Source organism: Equus quagga, chromosome 17, assembly GCF_021613505.1.
Source record: "Equus quagga isolate Etosha38 chromosome 17, UCLA_HA_Equagga_1.0, whole genome shotgun sequence".
Classification (NCBI taxonomy): domain Eukaryota; kingdom Metazoa; phylum Chordata; class Mammalia; order Perissodactyla; family Equidae; genus Equus; species Equus quagga.
The window spans coordinates 28,245,422-28,270,895 of record NC_060283.1 but is presented as its reverse complement, the minus strand read 5'-3'; the positions used below and the strand labels follow the sequence as shown (position 1 = coordinate 28,270,895).

The following is a 25,474-nucleotide window of genomic DNA, read 5'->3' as shown; positions in this document are numbered from 1 at the left end:
GGGCCCCTTTGATAGATATTTTAATATTTTTGATGTGGGCCCCTTTGTTACTGACTCTCTTTACCTCCCACTCCTTTTGTGAAGAGAGTTGGACTAAGAGAAAAACTATTATCATCGTTACCCGCTACCACTGATTGCTAGGGACATAAAATACTGTGTGTGCGTGCGCGTGTGTGTACAATGATTAATCTCATGAGAACGTCATGGTATTGTTGGTAGGATGCCATTTTACAGATGAGGAGCTCAAGACTCAGGGAAATGAAGTTCAGGGTCGCACAGCTAGAATGTGGCTGAGCTGGCACTTGAACCCCATCTGATAGCCAGTTCTTTCCACTCTGCCGTGCATGCTCTCGTCATTGCCAGCACAGGGTTTTATAAAGGAGAACACTAAGAAATGCATTCGGTTTGTAGGATGCGTTCATCTTGGGTCCCCGCCCCAGAGCGCAGGCCTTTGACACTCTGATGGTGTGACGACGTGAGGGCAGCCCCAGCCCACCTTGCTCTCGGAGCGTCTGTGCCTGGCAGAGGCTGCTCTGCATCCTTTCAAGGGGAGGAGGTGGTCTGGGTGGGCAGAGTTGCTTGAAGGCAGCAAAGCAGAGTGGACAGAACGTGGCTTCTGGGCCAGGAAGACCAGCTCTGCCTCCTGGGGGCGAGTCTCTTCACTGCCATGAGTAAAGTCAGGGTAACGGCACCGACCTGATGGGGTTATTGTGGGGGTTGGAATTAAGCGAGATGAAGGGCGCAAACCCTCTGATGTCCACAGAACACCCAGAAATTGTTGGCTGCAACTGCAAAAGGGCTTAACCTTACTCTTTCTCTCCACAGCTTTCCCATGCACGCGCTCATCGACGGACACGTACTGCTGCTTAAGAGTTTGTATGCAGTCTCTTTCGTGTTAGTGTGCGAAAGCCTAATTTATCTTTTTTTTTCTAAAACAATCATTATTTCAGCATAATTTACCATTGCCTCAGTGTTCCCTGTTTAGAGTTTGGACGAAGGCTCCAAGTGTCATCCTGCCCTAGAATCAGCCAAGCTCGTGCTGCCTCTGCCCTGGTGGGAGGTATGGGGATGGTGGCTACGCCAGCTTCGTCTCGCTCTTTGCCTTGAGATGTCTCCCTGTCTTCTCCTGAAGCCTAGGCTTTCCGAGAGGACAGAAAGCTTCTTAAACTTGGAGGCGTGACTGGCGCACAGGTGCCGAGAACTCTGTGCCCTCGCCTGTTGGCAGTGGAAGAGGGTTTGTCACGCCGTGAAGTAGCCCAACTCTTGTGTTCTTTGTTCTCTTTTGGCAGAACCAGCTTCTTGCAAAAGGACTGTTGTTTGTGGAGGAGAAGATTAAGCTGTGTGAAGGCAAGTACAAGGCGCCCTCGCTGAGTGGGTCCCTATGACTCAGCCTTTGAGGTCTGGGCAGCCGGAATGCTTCTGGGCAAAGGTGTGGGCGCCTGGGAGTGGTTCACCCATCGTTTCTTCTGCAGCTAGGGGCAGCACTTCGGTTTGAGCCCCGCTCACGGCAGTGCCAGGCGCAGCTGCGTTTTGAGACAGGAGGTGGGATTGGGGTGTTCTCTCTGGAGACCTCTCTAAGGGGCTTTTTCACAGGATGTGTACTGGTGGTGTGCTCTGAAGGGATCAATTGTACGGTAGGTGCTGCCACGCTGTTCCCTCTGGTCCAATCCAGGCTGTTTCCTATTGGCCTTTGTGATGTTTCTTCAGGTCACACGTGACAAGAGGCCTGTCTGTTTGGGAGACATGAGGCTGAACACGCGCACCCTTCCTGGAGTATGACTTGATAGGCAAAGGAAAATCTGCTAGGCTTAAGAGATTTTAGAGCCCAGCTGGCAGGAGAGGAGGGCTCTGAGTGGAGATGGGAGATGGGACCAAAGGCCAGAATTGGCCAACCCGGGATCTGCCGAGGGCTGATCCCAGCTCCCTCCAGCGTGGAACCTGATCTCAGCCAGCCACCTACTTCCTGGGTGGCTCTGGCAAGTTTCTCGTTTCTCTGAGCCTTGGTTTGTATCATTCTGAAATGCTAAGTGAGGCTGGGGATTGGAGGGAGCACAGGGTGTGTGACCAGCATAGCACCATACCCGGCATGCAGGGGCTGTGCGAACGGCTCTTTCTTTTTCTTCCATTCTTGGCTAGATACCTCCATCTCCACCTCTTTGTTTTCTCCCCATTTCCTGGGAAAGAGACTCGTGTCCAGTGAAGTTCTCCTGGAAAGACAAAGTAGGTGGAAGAAGGAGAAACCGACACCAGAGGGTCTCAGGGCTGGGCCCACTGTAAGAGCTCACAAATCTTTGGAAGAATAGAGGCTGGCAACTCACCCTGTCGATTTGAAGCCTGGCTGAACCTGTGGGCTTGAGGCCCTTGAACACATCTATGCTGAGACTCTTCAACCGTATCCATCCCCCCGGCCCAAGGCCTGATGTGGGAGTGACTGGCGTCAACAAGAACTTAGTGGCCCTTTTGCATCTTGGAGCCAGGCTCTTGCACAAGTGTGCAAGGTGGCTGACTAGTAAGGGGAAGAGGAGCATGGTCTCCAGCCACATGGTCTGTCTGTAAGTCATTTGGGGACACTTGAGTGCCCTTCGGAGGGAGAGTTGAGTGTCACCCGAAGTGACACTGAACACAGGTGACTTCAGAGTGAGAACTCAGGAACGAGCTCGACGGAGAAACAAAGGTCATCCCTTGAGCATCACTGGAGAGCCTGGGCCCGGGTGGCTCTCTGGGTCCCCACTTGTCCTGGGGCCTGAATGTCAGGGTCCTTTCTGCACAGTGAAAGGGTGTGTGGGGCCTTTTAGGGTCTTTCACATCTGCAGCCAGAACATCTCTACTGTTTTATTTTATGCATTGCAACTCTAACAAAGGTTTCTACTGGATCAAAGCATTCTCTTGCCAGAAAGTACAGTTTGCAAACAACTGGTCTGGTCAGCTCTCGCTGAGCACCCTGAGCCGGTCCACCCTCGCTGAGCGCCCTGAGCCGGTCCGCCCTCGCTGAGCGCCCTGAGCCGGTCCCTCCTCGCTGAGCGCCCTGAGCCGGTCCCTCCTCGCTGAGCGCCCTGAGCCGGTCCCTCCTCGCTGAGCAGCCTGAGCCGGTCCATCCTCGCTGAGCAGCCTGAGCCGGTCCACCCTCGCTGGGCAGCCTGAGCCGGTCCGCCCTTGCTGGGCAGCCTGAGCCGGTCCACCCTCGCTGGACAGCCTGAGCTGGTCCACCCTCGCTGGACAGCCTGAGCTGGTCCATCCTCGCTGAGCATCCTGTGCTTTACTGAGCGTGTTTGCTTTTGTGTGTCCGCCCACCTTGTCGCTGTGGAGAGGGCAGCGGCCGCTCTTATCCGGGTGTTGCTCCGATGTGGGCAGAGATGCCATCTTACTTCCAGTAATCCTTTCTAGAACTCTAGTGACCCTGACTTGGAAGAAGATTCTCATTCCTGTTCTGTATTCCTCCGGTGGTCTCAGCTCCTGTGGTACATTGGAGGACATTTTTTACAGCACGGTCGTCTAGAACTTACATCCAAATGCCCTGCATCTCTACAGGGCGCTCAGTCCTTGACTTGTGGGCTCTTTCTGGTGGCGAGGTCACCTCCCTCCTTGACCTCTTTCTATCCTGCTTTGTTGCCTCTGTCTGTCTGATGTTCTCTGAACACTTTCCAAAGCCTCTATTTCTCTCTGAAGTTTGCGGCCAGCAATGAGCCGCAGGTTCTCGGAGAGGCACCTCCCTGCTGTGGGGCTGCGGGACCACCTCATGCGCTGTGAGCTTTCCATCTTGGTAGGGAAGGGAGGAAGGTGCCCCCACCACTGACCTGCAGGAGCCCCCTCCCTCCCTGCAGGTCTGAAGGGCCTCCGGTGTCTCTAATGGAAGGTTCAGGGTAGGACCATCATCACAGCAGCTAGAATAGCCTTTTCTCCTTTGGGGTACGTTGTCTGAGTGTCGGGCTCACCTAGTTTTAGGCACCAGGATGCCCTGACATTTCCGATAGCTCTTTCGACATCCCCGACTCCTCCCGATGTGAACTAGCATGGCCTACACTTGAAAAGCCGATGCTGAGTGGTTCATCCAAACGTGCATTGATTATCTACTAAATGCCAGGTCCTTTGCTAGGTGCTGGGGACACGGCGGGGAAGAAAACCATCATAGGATTACAGGCCCTCATGATGCTCACAGCCTGACAATGGAGACAGATATTAATCAAACTGCCATCAAGTATAAAACTGTAACCAGGACCAGTACTGAGAACACAATCTGTAGTAGGGGGATTTGACCAACGGGGGAGACTTTCATGTGGGAGTGATGCTCAAACTGTAACTAGAAATATAAACAGGTGTAGGTTAGGCAAAGAGGGGAGGGGAAGAGCAGTCTAAGCAGAGAGGCTAGCATATGCACAGGCCCTGTGCCATGAAGGAGCATGATATGTATGAGGGGCTGAAATAAAATCCACATAGTCAGGGCCTGAAGGCTGGGGCGAATACAGAGGAGGATGAAGACACAGAAGGAGACAGCCTCTCCTGGGTCAGGTTAGACTATGTTATGGAGATTTTCTTTATCCTAAGAGCAAAGGAAAGTGTTGGAGCTAACTATTAAGTCCTGCTGTGTCCCGTTTCATATTTGGGTTAAATGGAGTCTCCTTCCACTCACCAGCTCTAGCATCTGTGAGAACCTGTACACTTGATGCTTGCCATTCATTCCTTGGAAGATTTCTGAAATTGACTTATCGATGTGCCCAGCACTGTGCTGAGCACTGGAAGTATGTTGGTGAGCAGGACAGACAGGCCCGTGTGCTCACTGCGTTCTGGTGGAAGAGGCAGAGAGGTGACTGAGCGATCCCAACAGTGTGACGAGCGCTTTGCGAGGCGAGTGGGGGGGCGCTGTGGGTTTGCACTTCTCCAGTGTATCGCCCCCAACCTTTCCAGCTCTGCACGCCTTCGGCCCGGCCAGCTCCTGGTCCTGCCCTGGCAGCCACCGCTTTTGTTGCCCATTGAGTTAAGAGATAGAAGATGCTAAGTGAATCTTTCCAGATCTGTTTGGTGGAACTGGCAGTGCCAGTGCTGATCTCGGCTGACCCAGTGTCTCTGCCTCAGGCGAGCAGAGACGGTGCCCATCAGCTGGGCAATCTAGGTCGTTAACCAGCAGACTCCTCTGCCCGGGCCGCCTCTCCTGCAGGGACAGCTCCTCGCACAGCCTTCCACTGGTGCTGGGTCACTGTGCGTGTCTAGCCTGGGGGGCACTTGGCCGCGCTCAGCCTCCCTGATCCCGGGGGTGTGAGTAGCCACGGTGTCAGGAGGTGGGTCCTGTGTGTGCAGGGGCCTCTTCAGAGAAGCTGCCCTCCCACTTAGTGCAAACAGTGGCTGGAGGTGACCATTTCCAGGCCCTTTTTTCACCTCCCTCAACTGACAGCTCAAATCCAGACTAAAAAAGCCAGTGTCTTATTAATTAAAAACCAAAATGGTGCACATAATCTTTCCGGATTATGCTGGTCAAGAGCACGGGTTCTGGGATCCCAGCTCTGCCTTCTGTGTGACTTTGAGCCAGATCCTTGACCTCTCTGAGCCTGTAGAATGGGGTTATCGAGTCTCCTCAGGAGCTGTCTTACAGATAGGTGGTTCTGTGCAGCGCCTGGTAATGTGACCATCCTTGTGATGACAGCAATTATGTGATTTTCAAAACTCAGCTCCTCTTCTGGATCGTGGGGGTGGGGGGGGGGGCGGGGGTGGGAGGCATATTTGCTCGCTCTCTGTCGAGCCTCCCCGTCCAGTCCTGCGTTTACTGTAGTAACGCGCACAGATCAAATGTAGGCAGTGGGCCTTCTCGGCGCCCCACGCTCCGTTTGACGTGGGACTGTCTTCTGGCCTCTCCTGCAAGTAATGACCAGTTCTTCTCTTTCTCCCCTGTCTTCTCGCCCTCGTGTAGGTGACAGTCGCATTGAGGTTCTGGCTGAAGTCTGGGACCACTTCTTCACCGAAACCCTCCCCACCTTGCAGGCAATATTTTATCCAGTTCAGGTCAGTCTTGCTGGGAGCCCCTCCTCCCCGCCGTGGCCGGCTGGCTCCTTTCTTGGCCTTTGCACCTGGGGCCTCCTGGTGGATGGGGGAGAAGCAGGGGCCTGGGCGCGGAGGGGGCTGAGGGCCTCGGGGGACCGGAGCGGGCTCCCTGGGTCTGTACGCAGCATCCAGCCTGAGCGGACAGCACTTGGCGGGCCCTCGTCTCCCTCTGGGTGCTGCGTGGGTCTGCGCGCTCTCGGAGTCGTGTGCTTCCTCTTGCTTTTCAGAAAGAGAGAGGATGGGGGAAGGGCAGTTCTATGTTTCCTTTCTTTCCTTCTTTTCTCTCCCCCTCCCATTCTTTGAAGCACAATTTTTAAGCGAGTTTCCTGTTCCTCCCAAGTTGTGGGAAAGGAGCATGCTCCTTGCCCTGCATAAGGGATTCCTGAAGACGTGACGCAGCAGAAAGAGCTCCAGACTCCGAGTCGGGACTGGGTCTGGGCCAGCTCATTTCATGACGCTGAGCACAGCTCCACTTCATCTCCTGCCACGTGAGGTGTTTCGAGGACAAGACGAGCAGCATCTCTTAGCGTCTTTGGCTTGTGGCCTCAGCCCATCTTACCACGCATGTTGACTTCCCTCCCTCCACCCTCCAGCAGAGGCTCAGAGCAGGCCTGGTCAGCGCCAGGACAGGATGGACGCCCCAAGGCAGGCTGACCAGGAGATACTCCTGTCCAAAATATATGTCTCTCTCACACTTACGCCGCCCTGTGCTCTCCATCCGTCCTCCCCTGGGGGTTAAGACTTCCCGTCCAATCTAATGGGGCTGAAGCGCAGGTGTGGGACACAGCAATGACACGCCCTTGGCAGTGGCAGGAATTACCCAGTCCCGGAGGTGAGGGCTCACGTCCATGTGTGCTCTGAATGGTGTTTTAAGGGAATTTGGAATTCTTTTAAGTATATGTCAAATATTTAAAAGTTGGGAGGTTATGCCTGCGGAGTGCGTTTCCCGGGTCAGGCCAGCCCCCAGCCATTCCGACAGAAGCCTCTGGCCTGCAGACCACTGTGCTTTTCAGCCCACCTCAGCTCCATCTTGCACCCCTGCGAGGGGATTTACAGCCCTGTGTGGACAGTCGGGCCCCTGCCCACAGACCTCGCCTTGGCCAGCAGTGGTCTGAAGACGACAGACTTGAGAGGTAGGGTTGCCAGAGTTAGCAAATAAAAATACAGGATGCTGAGGTAAATTTGAATTTCAGATCAATAATGAATAATGCAATATTTGGGACATACTTATACTAAAAAAACTACCCAAATAGTTTTTGACCAGATAGCTTGTGTTTTATTAGGCAATCCTATTGGAGGGGGCATGCAGACCTGAGCCTCTCTTAGGACCATTTGAGCAGGGAATTCCAAGGTGTGGTGACCCAGGTGGGTTTAGAATGGCGAGTGTGGGATCTGGGCGTGCATGGCCCCAGCACAGTCATCCGAGGGCCAAGAGGGGCCCTGTTAGGCTCAGAGCCAGGCAGAGCCCGGGTGTGCGGGTCTGAGGAGGGTACTGTCCTGCTCCTCTTGAAAAGCTGTAAGGTCTGATATTTGCCCTTGTCCACCTCCCCACAATTTCTCAAATGATACTGCTGCTGGTCCAGACACCCCATTTTGAGAACCCCTGAGTTAGGGCTTCTCTCTACTGGTGCACCATTCCTGAGCTGTCTCTTAGTCCAGCTTTATCGGCTCGCAGCTCCCTTTGTGCATCGGTGTCTGTGTGGGACCTGCTTCCTCGTTGGACAGGTGTGGCTTGAGTGCCCACTGTGTTCATGGGTGTGGAACTTGGCCTTTGACTTTTCTGCCTTGTAAAGTGAAAGGAGTCCCGGGGATGACACGAGGGCACAGACCCCCATGAGACAGGCAGGCAGTGCCGAAGGCTGGGCCGTGGTGCCAGCACCGGGAACCACAGGACCTTGGAAAAGGATGGAGGGGAGCACTGCCATGAGAGGCGGGCGGGGACGGCGAGCCCGAGGGGCTGGTTACACTGGGCCTGTGGGGAGTGGGTGGTGGTGTGTGTGTCTGTGGGGACTGGAGGGTGGGGGCATGAGATGGCAAACCCCCTCTTGCCCGTGTTTCTGTAAAACCATAAGGAGTTCTAGGAAAGCTAAAACTGCCTTAAAGCTTGGCCGGCGTGAGGGATGGGAAGTCGCGTCCTGTTTGGGAGGGCACCCTAAGGATGTCTTTGTCTCTCCCAAGAGCAACCAATTAGGTGTGACCATCTATACGTGTGCAGAGGAGAGGCTTAGAAATGGGCCCTTCTTTCTCCTTCTGTTCTGGAAGCCTCGGGAGCTCTGAGATGAGATGGTGTGGGTTTGCAATCCGGCTGTACCTTGAGTGAAGTACCGTCACTCTGGCCGCTAGGGTTTATCTGGGAAGGGGGTTTTATGGTAGTCCCTATCTCAAAGGACGGTCGTGGGGATTAAAGGTGTCATTTAGGTCTAGAATACTTAGAATCCTGCCCAGCACATAGTCAGACTCTCATGATTATTAGTTGTAACTTTCATCCTCTGCCCCCCCACAGTTGAACAAGTCCCTGTCCTTCTGCATTCCCAGTTACTTTTCTTCTTGAGTTACATGTGTTTACACGAGTCCAACAGGTCCTGTTTCCTCCTCTGCCTGGCACATGATGGGTGATAAATATTTAACAGATGAAGTGGAGGAAGCAGCCTGGAAGGAGGCGGGGCGGGGTTGATCTTTTCTCTTTTCTCCCCACCCTCCTCTCTCTTCCTGCTTCCTGAGCGCTCACAGCTCCGACAGCACGGCCCCCATTGTGTGCGTCTTGTATGGTCCTTGGGTCATTTAGGCAGATGAGTCATGCATATCTTAAAGGATGGGGGGGGCCAAGTCTTGGATTCTTAGACGGCGCCCCTGGTCCTTGCAGACGCCTCATCTTGTCCCCATTTGTTGTCCGGAACCCTGTGTGGTTGATGACAGGTCCAGCGAGCTCTCACCTCCCAACCCGGCCTCTTCTCTCCTCCCCAGGGCCAGGAGCTGACCATTCGCCAGATCTCCCTGCTGGGCTTCCGCGACCTGGTCCTGCTGAAGGGGAAGCTGGGCGACCTGCTGCTGCTGGCCCCGTCCAAGCTGCCCTCATCCATCGTCCAGATGTTGCTCATCCTGCAGGTGCGGCCCCAGTGGAGACATGACCCCAAGGCTGAGGGAGGACACTGTCACTGTGGGATGAAGGCAGGGGACTGAATGACCCGTGCACTTTAGCTTGGCTCAGTGTCCTTTGGCTTGTTGTCCATGTTCCTTGGTTCATTTGTTCACTTGCTGTGTGTCCCCTGAGTGCCTCTGAGGTCCCGGTGCTATGCTCGGTGCTGGGATCCTGGTGGCGTGTGCGAGGGGCACGATCCTATTGTCAGGAAGTCGCCGCCTGCTCTCCTCTCCTGTTGTGTCAGGGCCACAAGCTGCAAGTAACAACCAGAACCCTGCCTGACTCAATCCAGACCAGGAGCGCACTGGAAGGTCCCCAGCGCAGCTGGGCTTCCCGAGGGCCTCCAGCAGGAGGGAGCCCGTGTCAGGCCGCAGAGCGCCCACCTTTCTCCACTTACGGATCCCTGCTCACCTCATCTGCCTTGTTCTCGCTGACGCTGCTGCTCCTGGCCTGCCCGGGCTCCCTTGGCCTTGATGGTTCTGGCTCTGGCTCTGGCTCTGGCTCTGGCTCTGTCTCGCTGCAGAATTGCGTGCCGTCCTTTGATTTGCACCTCATGAAATGTAGATCCCACAGCCCGTGTTTTTCCACCCAGAGACGACCAGGATGGTTGCCTAGTGTCTCTTGATCCCAATTCTAAGTCAACAGTAGAAGTTGAGCCCACTACTGTGTGTGCCAGGCACAGGCCGAGGACTTTGAGTGGGTTCTCTTCTGAGTCAGATAATCTAAATGACCACCTTATGAGGCAGGCACTGTTGTTATTCCCATTTACAGATGAGAAAACTACAACCCCAGAAGTTTACATGCTTGTCCGAGGTCCCTCAGCAGAGGAAGTAAGGTTCAGGGGAGAGACTTCGATGGTCTACACCATCAGGCTGCATGACTCCTCTTTGCCCAGGCAGCTATGACCTTGAGTAGGGTCAAGTAGTATGAACATGGCCTCAGCAAGCCCAGTCCTATGGTCAGGGCGCACAATTCCAAGAAACAGGGCTGCTGCGCTCCCCCACCTCTGTACCAAGTTCACTGCTGCAGCATCAGCTCTGAGCCCGTCCTCAGGGAGATGGTTCAGCCTGGACCAGGCGGGTGGGGACCCTGGCCGCCCTCCCAGCAGCGGTGGAACATGAGGCACGGGGCCCTGATCGCCCCCTCCCTGGATGCCATTCTCTCCAGTTCTCTGAGCTGGGCCGTTCCTGTGGGCGTTCTCCCCCTTTCTTGAAAGCAGAAAGGAGGAAGAGTTGCCTAATAGGATGAGAGGGGTTAATTGGCTGGAATGCCGGGTCAAGTATTTTATGGAAGGGACAGAGAAGGAAGGGGAGAGAAAAGTGTGCATGCAGCTCATGTCTGAGAAGCAAAGAACAGAGCTGGGATCCCGAATAAGGAGTCTAGAAATGAGCTCTTGGGGATCTGGCCAGGAAGATGGGAAAGTTGGGCTTCCACCCTCCCGTTTCCAGTGTAGTATTTTGGGGAGGAGAGGTGATCCGTTTGGTGGTGGTGGTTTTGTTTTTCTGGGAGGATAATTGAGGTGAGGGCTCTTACCTGTGGGCCACAGACCAGGAGGGCCTGTTTCTGTGGTAATGAAAACATCTACCACTTTCTGTCATTCTGGGCCCTGTGCCGGACAACCCAACAGCCACGTGAGAGCTGTTGGCACCCTGAAGCTTATGGGGAGGTCTAGATGCCCGGAGGAGCCTTCCTCACTCGCTGGCCCCTCCCAGCTTGCTCTCCACGGGGCAGCGTCAGGCTCTTCAGTGGTCCGAAGGGTCTTAGGAGACAGCCAGGTCTGTACCCTGGCCTCGGGCCCAACCCCCCTCTCCAGCCTTTACCTGACCTGACACCCCTGCTGCTCAGTGCCTGGCCACACTGCTTTCACCTCTCCCTGCCGGGCGGGGTCTGTGTCCCGCTGCTCAGAGCACTGGCTCTCCGGCCACAGCCCCCATGGGTCAGGGCAGCTGTGTGTGCTTTCTCCTCCCTCCTGGGCCCTCGCAGCCACCAGGGGCCCAGGCACACAGAGCGTGTTAAGTAGACATTCGTTCATGAACGGTGGCACCAGCTCGTGAGAGCCTGTGCGGGACCGACCCCAGGTCTCTGGCCTGAGTCCCGTGGTGGTGACCATCATGCAGGCCTCTCTCCTGGCAGAGGGAAGCGTAGTCGGAAAAACTCCATGGTTGTGACGAATGTCTGGGAGGTCAGGCAGGGAAGCAGTCCCTGTCTTCCCGCTCCACAGATGAGATGCAGGGTCTGAGATGGTGGCTGACCAGCTCAAGGTCACGTGCTCATTAGAGAGCCGGTTGGTACCCCTCCTCAGCTCCTGCTCTCTCTACTTTCCACTTGGCCTTTCTTAGCCTCCACAACCTCCCCTCCCGCAGTCTCCCAGGGTGCTCGGAAATGCCTGTGAACTTCCAGATGGTCCCACTCCAATGCAGGGCATTCGGCATTATTCCCCTGGGGGCCTGTTCTTCCTCACCCTGGGACCTGGAGAGCCTGGGCTGGGAGTGTGACAGTGATGAACACGGGTCTCTCCCCAGTCCAGGTCCGTCTTCCTGAGCAGTAGGGGTGGCAGCTTCTGGCTCTGAATGGAACTTAGAGGTTGTGCTGCCCTGGGACCGTTCCCGCTGCAGGAAAGCTGGGCCCCGGTAGTTAGAATTGCTCCCGCTCCCCGCAGCCCCGCTCTCCACAGTGCCACGAGGTCTGGGGTGACTTCCCTGCCTGACTCTGACAGAGAAGAAGAGAGAGCCATTTCTCAGGCCTTCACGGCTCCCTTTTCCAAAACTCTTCCCAAATGTCCCTGCACACACCCCTCCCCCTGAATACACACAGGACTCAGCCTTCCCTACTGTGGGCTGTGTGCTCCTGTCCTCAGGCCGAACCGGGGAGTTTGAGCGCTGTGGGATCTGGTTCCTCCTGGCAGGTGCAGACGGGTCCTGAGATCGTCCTAGAGCTGCCCACCGGCCAGGCAGAGGCTGCGACCTGTGCAGTCACCCAGGGCCCCACGCTCAGCAGGGCCCAGGCTTGGTTTAATTCTCTCCCACTGCCATCTTGGAATTCTTAATAATTTTTGAACAAAGGACCCTGCATTTTCATTTTGCACTTGCAAATACACAGCTGGCCCTGCAGCCAGGTCGAGGGCAAGGGCAGCTCCTTCCTGAGGGCCACGTGCAAGCCAGGTTCTCAGCAGCCCCATGGGAGCAAACGGTCCAGTTCCACATCACACATTCCTTACCCGTTTTCTTCCCACCTCTTGCCTTTTCTCCTTTCTCTGTCATCCCTGTCTGTTTAACACTTATGAATTATCAGGAGGAAAGGCTTGGGGGAGACGTTAGATGAGAAATATTGAGGAAAGAAAGTGGAAAAAACGTTTCCACGGCTCTGAAACCCCATCAAGGTGGTTTTGGGGCCGCTTTGCTGTTGAGGCCTGGGGTGGGTCCCCGGGAGCGTGAATAAGGCTCCCCTCCCCCGTCTACGGCCTGCTGGGCAGATGTGTATGTCTTCCTCCGAGAGGGACCTCCTTTGCACTTCCCCTTTCTTTCCGTTGCTGGCTTTCCGCGGGGTCAGCTCAGGCTGAGCAGAATTGGCGGCTGGGGCATGAGAAGCCATTGCCTTCTCCCCATCGCTGCCTTCCAGTGCCAGGAGCCCTTACTGAAGCCACCCACTTTTTCTCTGCATCTCCTCCTTTCTGACCCCTTCCCAGCCCTGCCTCCAGGTCTGCTGCACGGTAGCCCCCTCCTTGCCTCCTCTGTTTCCTTAGCCGCCCACCCCCTCCCTCCACCACCCCAACCCCGTCACTCTGAGCTGAGTCAGCCTGTTTCCTGGGAGCTTCATCTCCCCCACTGACCTCCAACCTGTGGCATTGGCCCTTCCGGCTCCATTGCCCGACCGTCTTTCCCTCCCATCCCCGAACACTCCGGTACAGTGGAGAGCTTTTACTTTTTAAGTGATGGTGATTTAAAATCAATTCTGCTTTGAGAATTTGGTGGGACAACCTGTCGGGCTGAGCACAGCCCACGGAGCCTTGTCTCTCTGCTCGCCTGCAGCCCCTCCATCCCAGAGCGTGGCTTCGAGTCCTTGCCAGGGGAAGACTGAATTCCCTGGGCGTCTGCTGGTTTTCTGGAAACGCTGGTTACTCCCTGGCTCCTTCTGGTGGTGACTGTGTGGCCATTTGTTTCCGCCATGCTCCCTGTGGGCCTTGCTCTGCGGCTCGGGTCACGCTGCGCTGTTGAACTCACTCTTCATCTCGGTGCTGAACCTCTATGTCTAGTTCCACAGTGACTCTTCCTTTCTTCGACTGTTCTGGGCTTTTCCATATTCTGTCCCTTTCTTTTCTAGCCTGGTTACAAGCGGCAGTAAGATGTGTTCGGAGCCACACGGCCTGGTTCCTGTCCTGCCTTTTTGCCACTTACCAGCTGTGTTTTCCTGGGCAAGTGACTTAGCCTCTCTGGGCCTTCATTCCCTCATCTGCAGAAGGGGGACGGCGAGAGCGCCTTCCTCCTTGGGTTGTTGGGAGGCCTCTGAGCTGGATACACGTACGGTGCTGATAGAACGTGCGCACAGGTTGAATGTGAAGCAGTCACTGCCAGTGCGGGTGGGATCACTGTGGGTGGGACCAGTCAGACGTCAACCCTGGAGCTGGCATGGGGACAGTCCCGCCCAGCCTGCATTGGTGGGACTCAACAGGAGTGGCTGCCATGGTACCTGCCATGCACTGTTCTGGGCACCGTGACCCATGACAAGTGACTCAGCTTCAGGCCTCAGTTCCCTTTGCTCCGGCCATGAGGATGCTGCCTACTGGCGTCCCTGCCTTGTACGCACAAGGTGGGCAGTCAGGATTTGTTGACTGAGTGCCAGCTGGCCTGGAGACTTTGATTGACCTCTCTCTCTCGATGTTCATTTCCAGAGTGTTCACGAGCCCACAGGCCCTAGTGAGGGTTATCTGCAGCTGGAGGAGCTGGTGAAGCAAGTGGTGTCTCCTTTCCTGGGCATCAGTGAGGACCATGGTGTCTCAGGCCCCACGTTCACGCTGGGTAAGGGGCCGACTCTCGAGCTGCTGGGAGCCTCAGTGATCACACTATCAGCTGTGTGTCACTGAGCCCCGATTATGTGCCAAGCCCTTAGCTTCCAGTGTGGCTCTGTGCAAACCTGTGCTTACTCATCACTCACGTACCCTGGCTAGCCTGTGTCACAGTAACCTTCTTGCTCGGTGATTCCTCCCCAGGGACGGAAACTGTGCCTCTGGGGTGATGCTCACCTGATCTGTGGCTTTGATCTTTTTCATGTGCCTGCCACGTAATTTTCCTGGATCTGATACCAGAAATGGTGCCTTATTGCCCCTGCCCCCACCTGAAGGGAAAACCCACCCGGGGTGGATTCCCTGTGGAAGCTGCCCGAGACATGGGGCCAGGTTGTTGCGAGTGTGGCCATATGGGATGGAGCTGCTGCTCCCGCTCGTTTCTGTAGGTGCCACTAGGGCCTTCCCGCCCAGGAAGGGGCTCCTGGACTTGGGGACAAATCCCATCAGGGCCTTTTTCGGTGGCTGTAAAGCTTGCATTGGTGAGTGTCAGGCTCTGTGCCAGGCCCCCTGGAGACTCTAGAGATGAAAGGATCTGTTCCTTCTCTCAGAGAGCCCACAGTCTAGATGGCAAATGGCTCTATAATAAGGCTTATCCTAAAAGACACTCCTCAGTCACTTTCTGAAATAAAGCCCTAGGTGCTGGGACTTTTGTTTGTTGCCCTTTCTCCAGGAACTGGAATGGTGTCTATGCACAGTAGGCACTCAAACAAAGATGTTAGATGGCTGGCAGGCCCCGCACCCGAGGCCAGGGGGCCGGCACCCACAGGGAGGTGCAGGGCAGAAGGAGATGCCCGCATGTGGAAGCCGCCGCCCCCCCTCTTGCCCTAACGGAGCTGTGGCTGAGCCTGGCCAGAGCTGGGGGAGGAGCCGTGCCAGTGGAGTTCCGCCCCTTCCTGGGCCTCGAGGCTGCGGACACACGGGGCAGGCCGGCACCAGGGGTTCTCGGTCAGGTTTCTCTGGAGACAGAGCCACAAGTCAGAGGGTGCTGGCCCCAGCCTGCTGCCTGCCGGGTTCCCCTTGTCCGACCGTCCCTCCCTCATTCCACTGAGAGCTGGAACAAGCCAGAGCAGACGTGACAGCTGAGGGGAGACAGGCTCCTGCCCTCCCTCCCCGGAGCCACCTTCCTGCTCTTTGGGCTCCGAGTTGGGGCTGGGCTGGGGCGGGAGGAGCCAGGGAGATGTCGGACGCCAGCGGCCAGCTGGGCTGTGGCAGGACTCCGCCACCAGCTGGGCCTGGCGCCCGGGACAGGAGATTCACTCCAAGAGGGGGTGCCTTCAGCTTTCAGCGAAAGTACAAATAATGGCTACTTCAGTCGAGTTGTAAAGCAGAGGCCTTGAGCCAAGGGCAGTCCTGGCCTCTGGGGCGTCGTCTGTCTCGGTAGGGGCAGAGAGGGAAGGGAATGGCCCTCTTTTGATTTTATTATTTCCTCAAATGTGTTCCGAAACCCCATCCTGGCACCTTGTGAGGTGCTGCCGGTGTATCTGTGTACTAGTCCTTTGGCCCCTTGGGCACACGGTCTGTCCCGTGAGGGGGTCACGGAGAACAGATGGTGACTCATCAGCATACGCTTGCTCTGAGCGGGGCCACGGCAGGGGTGCGGCACGGGGACCCAGAAATCCAGGAAGACTCCCCGGAAGAAGTGACATCTGTGATGGGGCCTGGAGGATGAGTACAAGTTAGCCAAGTAGACTGGGAGGGCAGCCTGAGGCAGGCAAAGCGAAGGATCTTTGGGGGCCTTTTCGGGGTGGGAAGAACAGTGAGCAGGAGGGTGTGGTGTTGGAGGAACTGAAAGAGCTTCAGAGCTGCCAAGTGGCCGATGGCAAGGGAAGCCACTGGACACAGATCACGTCCTGGGCACTGTGTGGGGTGGGCAGGGTTCCAGGCCACGGCGGGGGCGCTGCTGTTCCCATTTCATGGGTGAGGCAGATGAGGATTGAGGTCACTGGGCTGTTGGGGCCAGGATTCCGGAGCCCCAGGTCTGCACTTCCCCAGCTGTCCTGCAGGCTCCAGCCTCCCCCGAGCCCACCCACTCCTGGAGGCAGTCCGTCCCTCTCATTCCTTAGCCCAAGAGGCATTGAAGGCCAGACATTTCACCTCCAACCTCTGGGCACCAAAAAGCTAAGGTGGCCGCTGTGCTGCCTGCCTCGTCGAGGACACTCCTTCAGGAGAAAGTAAAAAAGCTCGTCCCCAGTAAAGCGGAGACGAGCATAAGTTTATGTTCATCCTGCTTGTGGGAATGAGTGTAGCGAGGAGATGCCTTGGGCCTGAGGAGCCCCACACCCACCGTGGGCTCTGCCCCTCTGTCCGCCCTGGGCCTGGCTGGGGTGGGAGAGGTCACGGCAGCTGGGCCGATGGGCTCCAAAGCCACCGCTTATCAAACGCCTGTCACCTCTCAGCTACTGAGCCCTCACTTGGCGTGGATTCATGTTGTGCTCGCTGCCGTCCTGCTGAGGGGTGGGTCCCTCAGGCTCAGAGTTGTTAAGAACAGTCCCCAGGGTCACACATGGGGGAGGTGACCAGAGCCAGAGAAGTGGTTTTCACAGGAACCCCTCGCTGCACCAGGTGCCCACGTGTGTCGTGTTGACCCCATGGGGAGTCTGGGGGCGTCTCTGTTCCTGCCAGGCGGCAGATGGGCATGAGGAGTGAGCTTCAGCCCTGTATGTGCAGGGCTTGCTCCAGAGAAAAGACAAGCCCGAGGCCATAGTGGAGTGAGTGAGTGTGTGTGTCCTCCCCTGCGAAGCTGTCACTTTTCTAGGGCCCAGGGAGCGCGAGTGAGGAGGGAGACAGTGATATCACGAACATGTGGACGCCAGGCCTGTGCGCCCTCCCTGGGTCCCCTGCTCCCCACTTTGCCCAGGTGCCGGGTCCTCATGCAGCGGGCGCCCGGCCTGCTCAGCCAAAGCCCTGGCCTCCTGCAGGCCTCCCGCCTGAAGAGCGCCCGTCCACGCCTGGTTTCTCTCTGGGGGTTTGAAAGGAGCCGCTGCTGTTGGCCCTGTGTAGGGTGATGAGTGCCAGGGCTCAGCGGCCCTCGGGCGGCCCCCCCCCCCCCCGTGCCACGCCGAGTGAAAGGCAGGGGGAGGCCCGAGGTGGGTGCAGCTCGCTGGGGCGTCAGCCAGCGCCCCCCTGCTCAAAGGGCCCCGCAGCAAGGGAGGGAGCAGGTTTTAGGCCCTGGGGGTGCCCACCGCTTCCTCGGGCCCTTGATGGGAGGATCCCCTCCTTGAGGGGCAGGCGCCGGCCTCCGCTGGTGCAGACAGCGAGCAGGGCTCTGTGGGCCCAGCGCGGGTCTGAAGGCCACCGAGGGGCCCAGCGGCCGACCGGTGGGGAGGCAGCCGACGCCTTTCTGGGGCTGGCTCTGGAGTCTGGTGGGAGTTGGTGAGGAAGCACTGCCTGCCCAGGGGACTCGCACAGCCCGGCGGGCCTGTGGTCTCGGCGCTGCCCACACCCAGTCTTGGGAGCCAAAACACTCCGCCAGAAAGCAGAAGGCAGAGCAGCAGCCTCGCCCTGAGCCGGGGCAGGGGCCAGCGGAGGAGAGGGGCGGGGCGGGACGGGCAGCCGGCCTTGGAGCCACGGCAGCGCTGCAGCGGTGGCCTGCAGTCACATCTCTGGGCCTGGGGCGCTCAGAGGAGGAGGAGGCTGACCCCTGCGTCTGTGGTCTGTGGCCCCGGCGGAGGCAGCCGCGTGGGCCACTCCAGGGAGAAGCTGTGCGTGCCTCCTGGGGGCCCCACACAGCATTCGGGCCCTGCTGTGCTGGGTAGTCCTGGCCTGATTATTTGTCAGTCTCCCCGTTAGACCGTGCGCCTGCTGAGGGCGAGGAGCGCGTGGGCCCCCGGTTCCCAGGCCTCGCACCCCTCGCCTCTCAGGGAGTGAGTGAGCCAGTGGCCAGGCTGGGGTCAGTCGCTGAGTCCCTGTCAGGGAGCAGGCCCCTCTGAAAGGACCCCTCTGCATGGCGGTTCCTCTCTGAACCCCCAGGTGCCCTCGTCTGTATCTCTGCCCCAACAGTCGTCGTGTGGGCTGGGTTTTAACAGTTATTTCAGGAGCTGGGCTCTGCTGTCAGCCCTGGGCTGGAATCCTGGCTTCCTCGCTGACTGTCATGGTGCTTTAGCATCTCGGCTTCAGGTGCCTTTTCTGCAGAATGCTCCGGAGATGATGTCAGCGTCAGTGAGGTGCCTCCCTTTTGGATACAGTTCCGAGCACACAGTGGACCCTACCCTCCACCAGACACACACACACACACACACACACACACACTCTGATCTGGCATGGCTCCACCCCCTGGGCCAGGCCCCACATCGGCTTTATGTTTCTCAGCAGCAAGCACGGCATTTTGCACATAGTAGCTGAGGAAATGTTTGTTGAAGGAGGGATGGGTTTCCTGAGACCCCCTCCCTGAGGCTGACCCCCCTCACTCTGGCTCCAGCTCTCAGTAGCAGCTGAAGTGGCCGCTCCTGTTTGCTGCCCTGTTGAGCCCTCCAAGAGCTTCAGTCAGGCTGCTGGACGACGTGGGGGCACCTGTCTGCGACATCTTTCCTGGCTCCTGCTACCAAGCTGGGGCCCCTGGAAGTGATGGAATGAATTCTCACTTCCTCCAGAGATGCTGCATGTGTCTGCTGTGCACACCTGCCCCGTTCAAGCTGCCCTGTATCCCCTCTGCCTTTGTTCCAGCTCTTTTCTCTCCCTGGACTGTGTCCCCCCTCATGTCTGCCTGGCCCAGGTCTTAGCCACGCTGAAAGCCTAACATTAGTCCTGCTCCTTTCCAGATACCTGTCCCCAAGCAGAATCATTCCCTGGGTTGCCACACTCCCGTAAGACATCACTGGAGTCTCTGTGCACAGTAGACATTGTGGAGATGCTGTCTGCCCCTGTGGCCCTGTCATCTACACAGACCCCGCCCCGCTCCTGCCCGCAGCCACCTGGTCTCGTTAACACAGAGACCTGCACGCAGACCAAACAGTCTGGCCACTCTCCGGCCAGGCTGGGTGTAGGGTTCGGGCCACAGCACAGGTTTCCCACCAATCTAAAGTGTTGACTTTTAACAGCAGTGGGAGAGAAATGAATTGTTTTCCAGGGTGTGTGTTTGTTTTTTTTTTTTTAGTGAGGAAGATTAGCCCTGAGCTAACATGTGTGCCAGTCCTCCTCTATTTTCTATGTGGGATGCCTCCACAGCCTGGCTGATGAGCTGAGTAGGTCCGCACCCAGGATCCGAACCTGTAAACCCTGGCCAGTGAAGCGGAGCACGCAGAACTCTAACCACTTGGCCTTGGGGCCGGCCCTCAAGGGCATTTTTTTAAGGATGGTTCTTTAATGAGGTCCCTGCTTCTTTGAACTCTTCCAGTGCTTCTGTTTTATAGTTATCGATTTTTGTGATCATAAAAGTAATGCATGGTTCTTGTAAAGATGTGGGAACGTGATAGAAATGCGGGGCATGGATGGCTGGAGCACACGTGCTTCAGGCAGAGCCTCTGTGAACGCCTGGCGTGGATTCTTCTGTCTTGCTTGTTCCTTGGCATTTTGTCTCCTATTTTTCTTCCCAGCGAGGGGGCCAGTGGCCAGCCTCCCCCAGACTACACGGCCTCCTGTCTGGTGCCTGCTGGGGGCCATGGTTGCTGTCACCTGACCTCGGCGGGTGGGCCGGCAGCAGCAGCGTGGCCAGGCACACAGGGCATGTAGTGGGGGTCTGGGCACTGCCCTTTAGAACCGAGGAGCTGGTGGAGCCACAGTCTTCCCCAGTGAACAACGGGCATGACAACATATTGTCCTACAGCCAAACAGCTCCCTTGGGGCTCCGAGCCAGCAGACTTGGCGACTTATTCCTAAGGGTTAGGGTTTTGTTCTCTCGTCGTTGTTTGTATGTACATACGTGTGTAGATGGACATGTGTATGCACAGGACGTATAAACCGCCCGGTGACAGGCCCTGCTGAGAGCTGAACAGAGGGACGTGGCAGGTCTCGCTGCTACGTCCGTCCAGCAGGGGAGCTTTGGAAGTGACCCTAGTGTGTGTCAGGGCCCCCAGATCCAAGTAGAGAGCCAGGAGTAAACTAAAGCACACAGGCCGCGTCCCCAAGGCTCGTCCATAGCGGCACCGCGTGCTCTCCTGATCCTGTCAGAGCGCCCAGGGCTGGTCTGCGCTCAGGCCCTTCTCCTTTGCTCCCTGCTCCGTCCCCTGCTGAGAGAGGGAGTGGGTTTCTTTTGGGGTCCTCAGGGTCTCAGGGACCCTGCACTGGGTGGGCTGCTGGAAGGCTGGGAGAGGAGTGCCCCGGCAGGAAGAGGGCAGCTGGAAAGCAGCAGAGGCCTGGCACAGAGCCCCCCGACCCGGCATTCCTTACCCTACGCCCTCAGCCTCCTCCGCTGCGCTGGGATCTTTCATCCAGCTCACGCAGCTGACACGCGCCTCAGCGTGGAAGAGCCAGGTGCCTCCAGGGGAGCCACCCCAGAGGGAGCTTCTCGTGGAGGGGAGAGGAGAGGCCCTGGGAATTGCTGTGTGGCTGGTATCTATGCTTCCTCCTTTGGAATCTTCTCCCTGGGCTTCAGTTGCTTGACTGTTTCAGTTCTTCTCCCACCTCTCCAGCCCATCCTAGTGTTTCCTTCCTCCTGGAGAGGCAGGGGGCTCATCGGTGAAGATGCTTGGCTTCTGGAGGTCAGGACCTGTGTTCCAGGCCAGCTTTGCCTCCTCTTAGTGACATTGGGCAGGTTACGTGACCTCTCGGTGCTGTGGCTTCCTCATTTGTAACGTGGCAGTAATGGTAACAGGACCCCCTTCCCCAGGGGGAGAGGGGTCACAGCAAGGTGCTTAGAACAGCGCCCGCCCCTCTTCAGTGCTCCCGGCTGCGTTATCGTCAGTGATTTAATCGTCGTTCTGGCAGCATCCGCCCGCTGCATGCAGGCATACGAGAGATGACTTAACCCTTGACCCCTCTCTTCATTTTCAGAGGGGTCATGTTCTCTCTGAGGGCCACAGCCATCGGGGACTCCAGAGTTGTTATATCCCAAAATGTTTTTTCCTCATTGTGAAAGAAATGCATGCACGTGGAATAAAATGTGGAAAATATTTTTTAAAAGGATAAAGGAGAAACTTTAAAAATCACTGTAATCCTTCTACCCAGAGATAACTACTATTAACATTTTGATGTATAAACTTCTCAGGTGTTATACATACGTGTGCATGTATGTGTGTGAATGCAACACCTGGTATAACCCCAGTTTTGTTTAAAAGAGGAAAAAAATGCATATTATAATAATAAGAATGTTTATATTCTGCTTTTGTCACCAAATATTATTCTGTGAACATTTTCTTACATGCTTCAATATTTTGGGAATATATTCAAATTTCTATCTTCAACTGCAACTTCTTTCCCCAACTTCAAAATGGCGTGTCCACTGGCTGTCCCAGCCCCTCCCCTGTGGTCCTGCCCCCGGCCTGGCACTGCCGCCGTCTTGCATCCTCCCCGGCCCTCGGCCCCTTGTTTGTTGGCGTCTGTCGTGTCATCTCTGGCATCGCCAGCCCATCCTCTTCCTCGTCTGGCCCCCATCACCACCCCATCTCTGGTTCCTGTCTGGGTCACCTGTCACCATGATTCTGATGTTAGTGCTGATTTTTTTCCACTTGTAATCCATATTCATTATAGAAAATTATACGTGGTCTCGCTGGCTTTCCTGACTTCTGGCCTCTCAGGCTCCAGCCGTGCTGGCTCCTGCCCAGTGAGTGTCCCTGAGGCCCAGCCCCCACCCCGCCTGCTTCTGATTGCTCACAGGTGGTTCCCTGGGGCTTTCGAGGGCCGTCCTCTGGCACGGCCCCTCCCACCTGCTGGGGTGCATCTCCTCACTTCGTGTGTGCTGGGTCCAGCCAGCCCATGGCCTGTGGTGCTTGGGGAGCCGGCCCGGTGGCACAGCGGTTAAGTGCACACATTCCGCTTCAGTGGCCCAGGGTTTGCCAGTTCGGATCCCGGGTGCGGACATAGCACCGCTTGGCAAAAAGCCATGCTGTGGTAGGCGTCCCACATATAAAGTAGAGGAAGATGGGCATGGATGTTAGCTCAGGGCCAGTCTTACTCAGCAAAAAGAGGAGGATTGGAAGTAGTTAGCTCAGGGCTGATCTTCCTCAAAAAAAAAAAAAAAAAAACGCCACCACCCCCTCCCTTCTGGGAGCTCTGCTACTCTGAAGGCCCATCTCCAATGTACATCCTCCCTGGCAAGTTTCCCGATTGTCCCCCGGCGGCAAGCTTTTTCCTCTCTTTGAACCTCACACACATGGCTTGTCCTTCCCTCGGGAACTTCGCTGGTGATAGGTGTCTGTGTGCTTGCACGGCAGCTGGCCGGGCAACGTCTGCAGAGACAGACCTTGCTGGAAGGCCGGCTCTCCTACGTTCTAGCTGGGTGAGCGCGGGTAAGTTGTTACCTCTCTAGGCTCAGCATTCTCTCCTGTAAAGTGGGAGCTAATGATGCATCAAGACTTAGGTTCAGTTCTTAGGAGGATTCAGAAGATGAATGTATGTCAAGTTTCTGGAACGTGGTGAGGATTCAAGCAGCAGCAGCAGCATAATAATCCGTGTCCGGCCCTCGCTCTTCCTGTCTGCCTTCCTGGAGCCTAGCCCGTTCGGTGACGGTGCTGAAGGCTGTTTGAATCCAGATACTGACTTGTACAGAACGTGGGTCTCAGACCGTCGTCCTGGCTGGAGGAAAGGAGCGTTGATGGTCCTGGCTCAGGAGGATTTGGGGGATGACCCACTGTGCTAGCTTTGATGGCTGAGGGGCCCCCAGTTACCTCTTCCTCTGGATTTAATCTTAGGTTGACCCTGCAGAAGCTACCTCTAGCTGAATGGAGCTAGAAGACTTCTTTTAGAAGCTGGTCCAGCCAGTGCCCAGGTCTTCAGAGGAGACTGGTTGAAAGGGAATTCAGGGCAAATCCAGTGACGCTTGGGGAGCAGCTGGGGAGAGAGAGATGCCCTTGAACCCAGTCTATCAGGAAAGTCCTTTGGTGACCCCTAATACATGGGGAGGGTTGGTCGGGGGCAGCATCTGGCATAAACAGATAAAGCTGCAAGAGAAAAGTTCAGCCCTCCCAAGGTCGCCCCTCGCGTTGCCGCAGGCTGCACCCAACGCTGGTCCTGCAGGTGGAGCTGCCACCGCCTTCCTCCCGCGACAGATCCCGAGCTTTGGACTCCTGCTCTCTGTCCACCATTACAGCCTTTGCTGGTTTTTCTCTTGCAGCCAGGCGCCACTCCCGGGTCCGCCCCAAGGTGACTCTCCTGAACTACGCCTCCCCAGTGACCACCGTCAGCCGGCCCCTGAACGAGATGGCCCTGACCCCGCTGACGGAGCAAGAGGGGGAGGCCTACCTGGAGAAGTGTGGCAGTGTCCGGCGGCACACGGTGGCCAATGCCCACTCGGACATCCAGCTGCTGGCCATGGCCACCATGATGCACTCAGGCCTGGGCGAGGAGCCAGGCATTGAGGACCAGCACCTGCTCCTGCCACCCAGCTTCTCTCCGCCCCACCGGCAGTGCTCCAGCGAGCCCAACATCACCGACAGCACTGAGGAGCTGGGGGAGGTGGCAGCGGGCAGCCAGGAGGGCTCGGAGCTAAACTGTGCTTCCCTCGGCTGAAGGCCCACCTCGGGACTTCCCAGCTCCTGCCTGGATGCCCACCAGGATGAGGATGCCCCGTCCCGGGCAGCTGAGGGACTCCTCCTTTGGGCCATGCTGCCTTCTGGCCTTTTGGGTTCGGGCCTAGTCTGAGTGCGCTGGGTAAATCCCTGTTGTCAGCCTCCCTTTCTCATGACTGTGACCGCTGCTCTGCAGACACACAGACCCAACTGCTAATGTTCACTTCTTGACTTCCAGCCTTGCCTGCCTAACTCACATGCTCACCTCCGGGCCTTTTCCCCTCAGATACTGGACTGCCTCATACTCCCAATGATATATCCCGTATCCCTGGCATTCCCATAGCAAGAGCTTGTCTGGGCCACATGCAAAACCATCCAGGATGTGTTGGCTTTCAGAGTTCCTTTGGGTTCCAGTGATGCGGAGCCTTACGGGTGACAGCGAGATACCTCTGCTCCCGTCTAGTGGAGTATAGGTAGCCTGCAGCCCTACACAGCAGGGCTCTGGGGATGCGTCTTCCTTGTTTTAGTTTCAGAATTCCTGGGGAAGAGCTGCCTGCCTTGTGGGTGAGGTGCCACCCTCACCTCCATCTAGACCCTCCATGCTGCCTTTGGCTTTTGGCTCAGGGGGGCCACAGGGTGGGGAGAGCCCATCTCCGATCAAGCCTCAGCATTTCCCTCTTGGGCTTCTTCCCAAGCTCAAGGAACTGACCTCCCCGGTGGCGTAGCTGGTGCCTTCCTCCCTCCCTCATTTCAGAAACTGACCATTTTCCTAGTGTGAGTGAGGGGCCAGCTGCTACCAACCAGCTAGTCTGTTCCTGGATTTGACTTGAATTTTTTTTAAATGTGCATCGTTTAAAAAAAAAATTGCAAATATTTGCACGTAGGATCTTGCACTGCTTATTTCCAACGGGGCATGTCTTCAGACTAAAAAGTAAGCAACGCCCCTAAAAACGGAGCCTGGCAGTGGGTGAGGGGAAAGTCCTCCGTGCGGGCAGGGCTCATGGGCTGCAGCTCTGGAAGCTGCCGGACTTGAATCCAGAAGGGCCTGTGTGTGTGCGTGTCATAGTCTAGAGGAAAAGCTGCTGCAGGGGTCTCAGCTTGCTCTGTGAGCAGAGGGCTCGGCCGAGTGGCAGGTCTCATTGCTTCCCAGAGGGGAGACGGGGAGATGTGGGCGGGGCCTTTTGGAGAGATGTTCGTTCCCTGGGATTAAAGAAGTGCCCGGAAGGGCCTGGAATTTCTCCCATGTGAGGTCTCAGAATGCTGTTTGGGGCAGTGGGCTTTGGTGCTGTGCCGGTCCTCCACACTGCTCTCTCCGGGCCCCGGCTCTTATCCACCCTGAACCCCTCTTCTTCTCTTCGTATTTGCCTGTTGGCCCCACTGATGACAGCTCCAGAAAAAAGAGAAGGCTCTGGATCCTTCTGGCACCTTCTAGGTGTTCTCTTAGTCTCTCTGTTTGTGAAATCTCAGAGACGGGAGTCAGCTTGGCTTTGAAAGGGGCGGGAGGCGGCTGGGAGAGGATGAGGAAGTTTCAGCTGCCAGCGGGGGAGAGACCTCAGCACATCCAAACCTTGATGGCATTTCCCTTCTGGGTGAAGATCTGAAATATGACCCGAGTTGTGCTTTTGGTGGCTTGTAATTTGGAAA

At 56.6% G+C, this 25,474-nt stretch overlaps 1 protein-coding gene across 1 annotated transcript in view; it reads left to right on the top strand.

The window, feature by feature from the left end:
- Positions 1-25,073, top strand: part of PRR5L (proline rich 5 like) — a 71,190-nt gene extending 46,117 nt beyond the window's left edge. The window contains exons 5-9 of the mRNA XM_046644539.1: positions 1,290-1,347; positions 5,900-5,991; positions 8,995-9,135; positions 14,058-14,184; positions 23,437-25,073. Of these exons, the coding sequence (XP_046500495.1) occupies positions 1,290-1,347; positions 5,900-5,991; positions 8,995-9,135; positions 14,058-14,184; positions 23,437-23,831 (813 nt within the window). The 3' untranslated portion in view covers positions 23,832-25,073. The remainder of the gene's footprint in view (positions 1-1,289; positions 1,348-5,899; positions 5,992-8,994; positions 9,136-14,057; positions 14,185-23,436) is intronic.
- Positions 25,074-25,474: the final 401 nt, after the last annotated feature.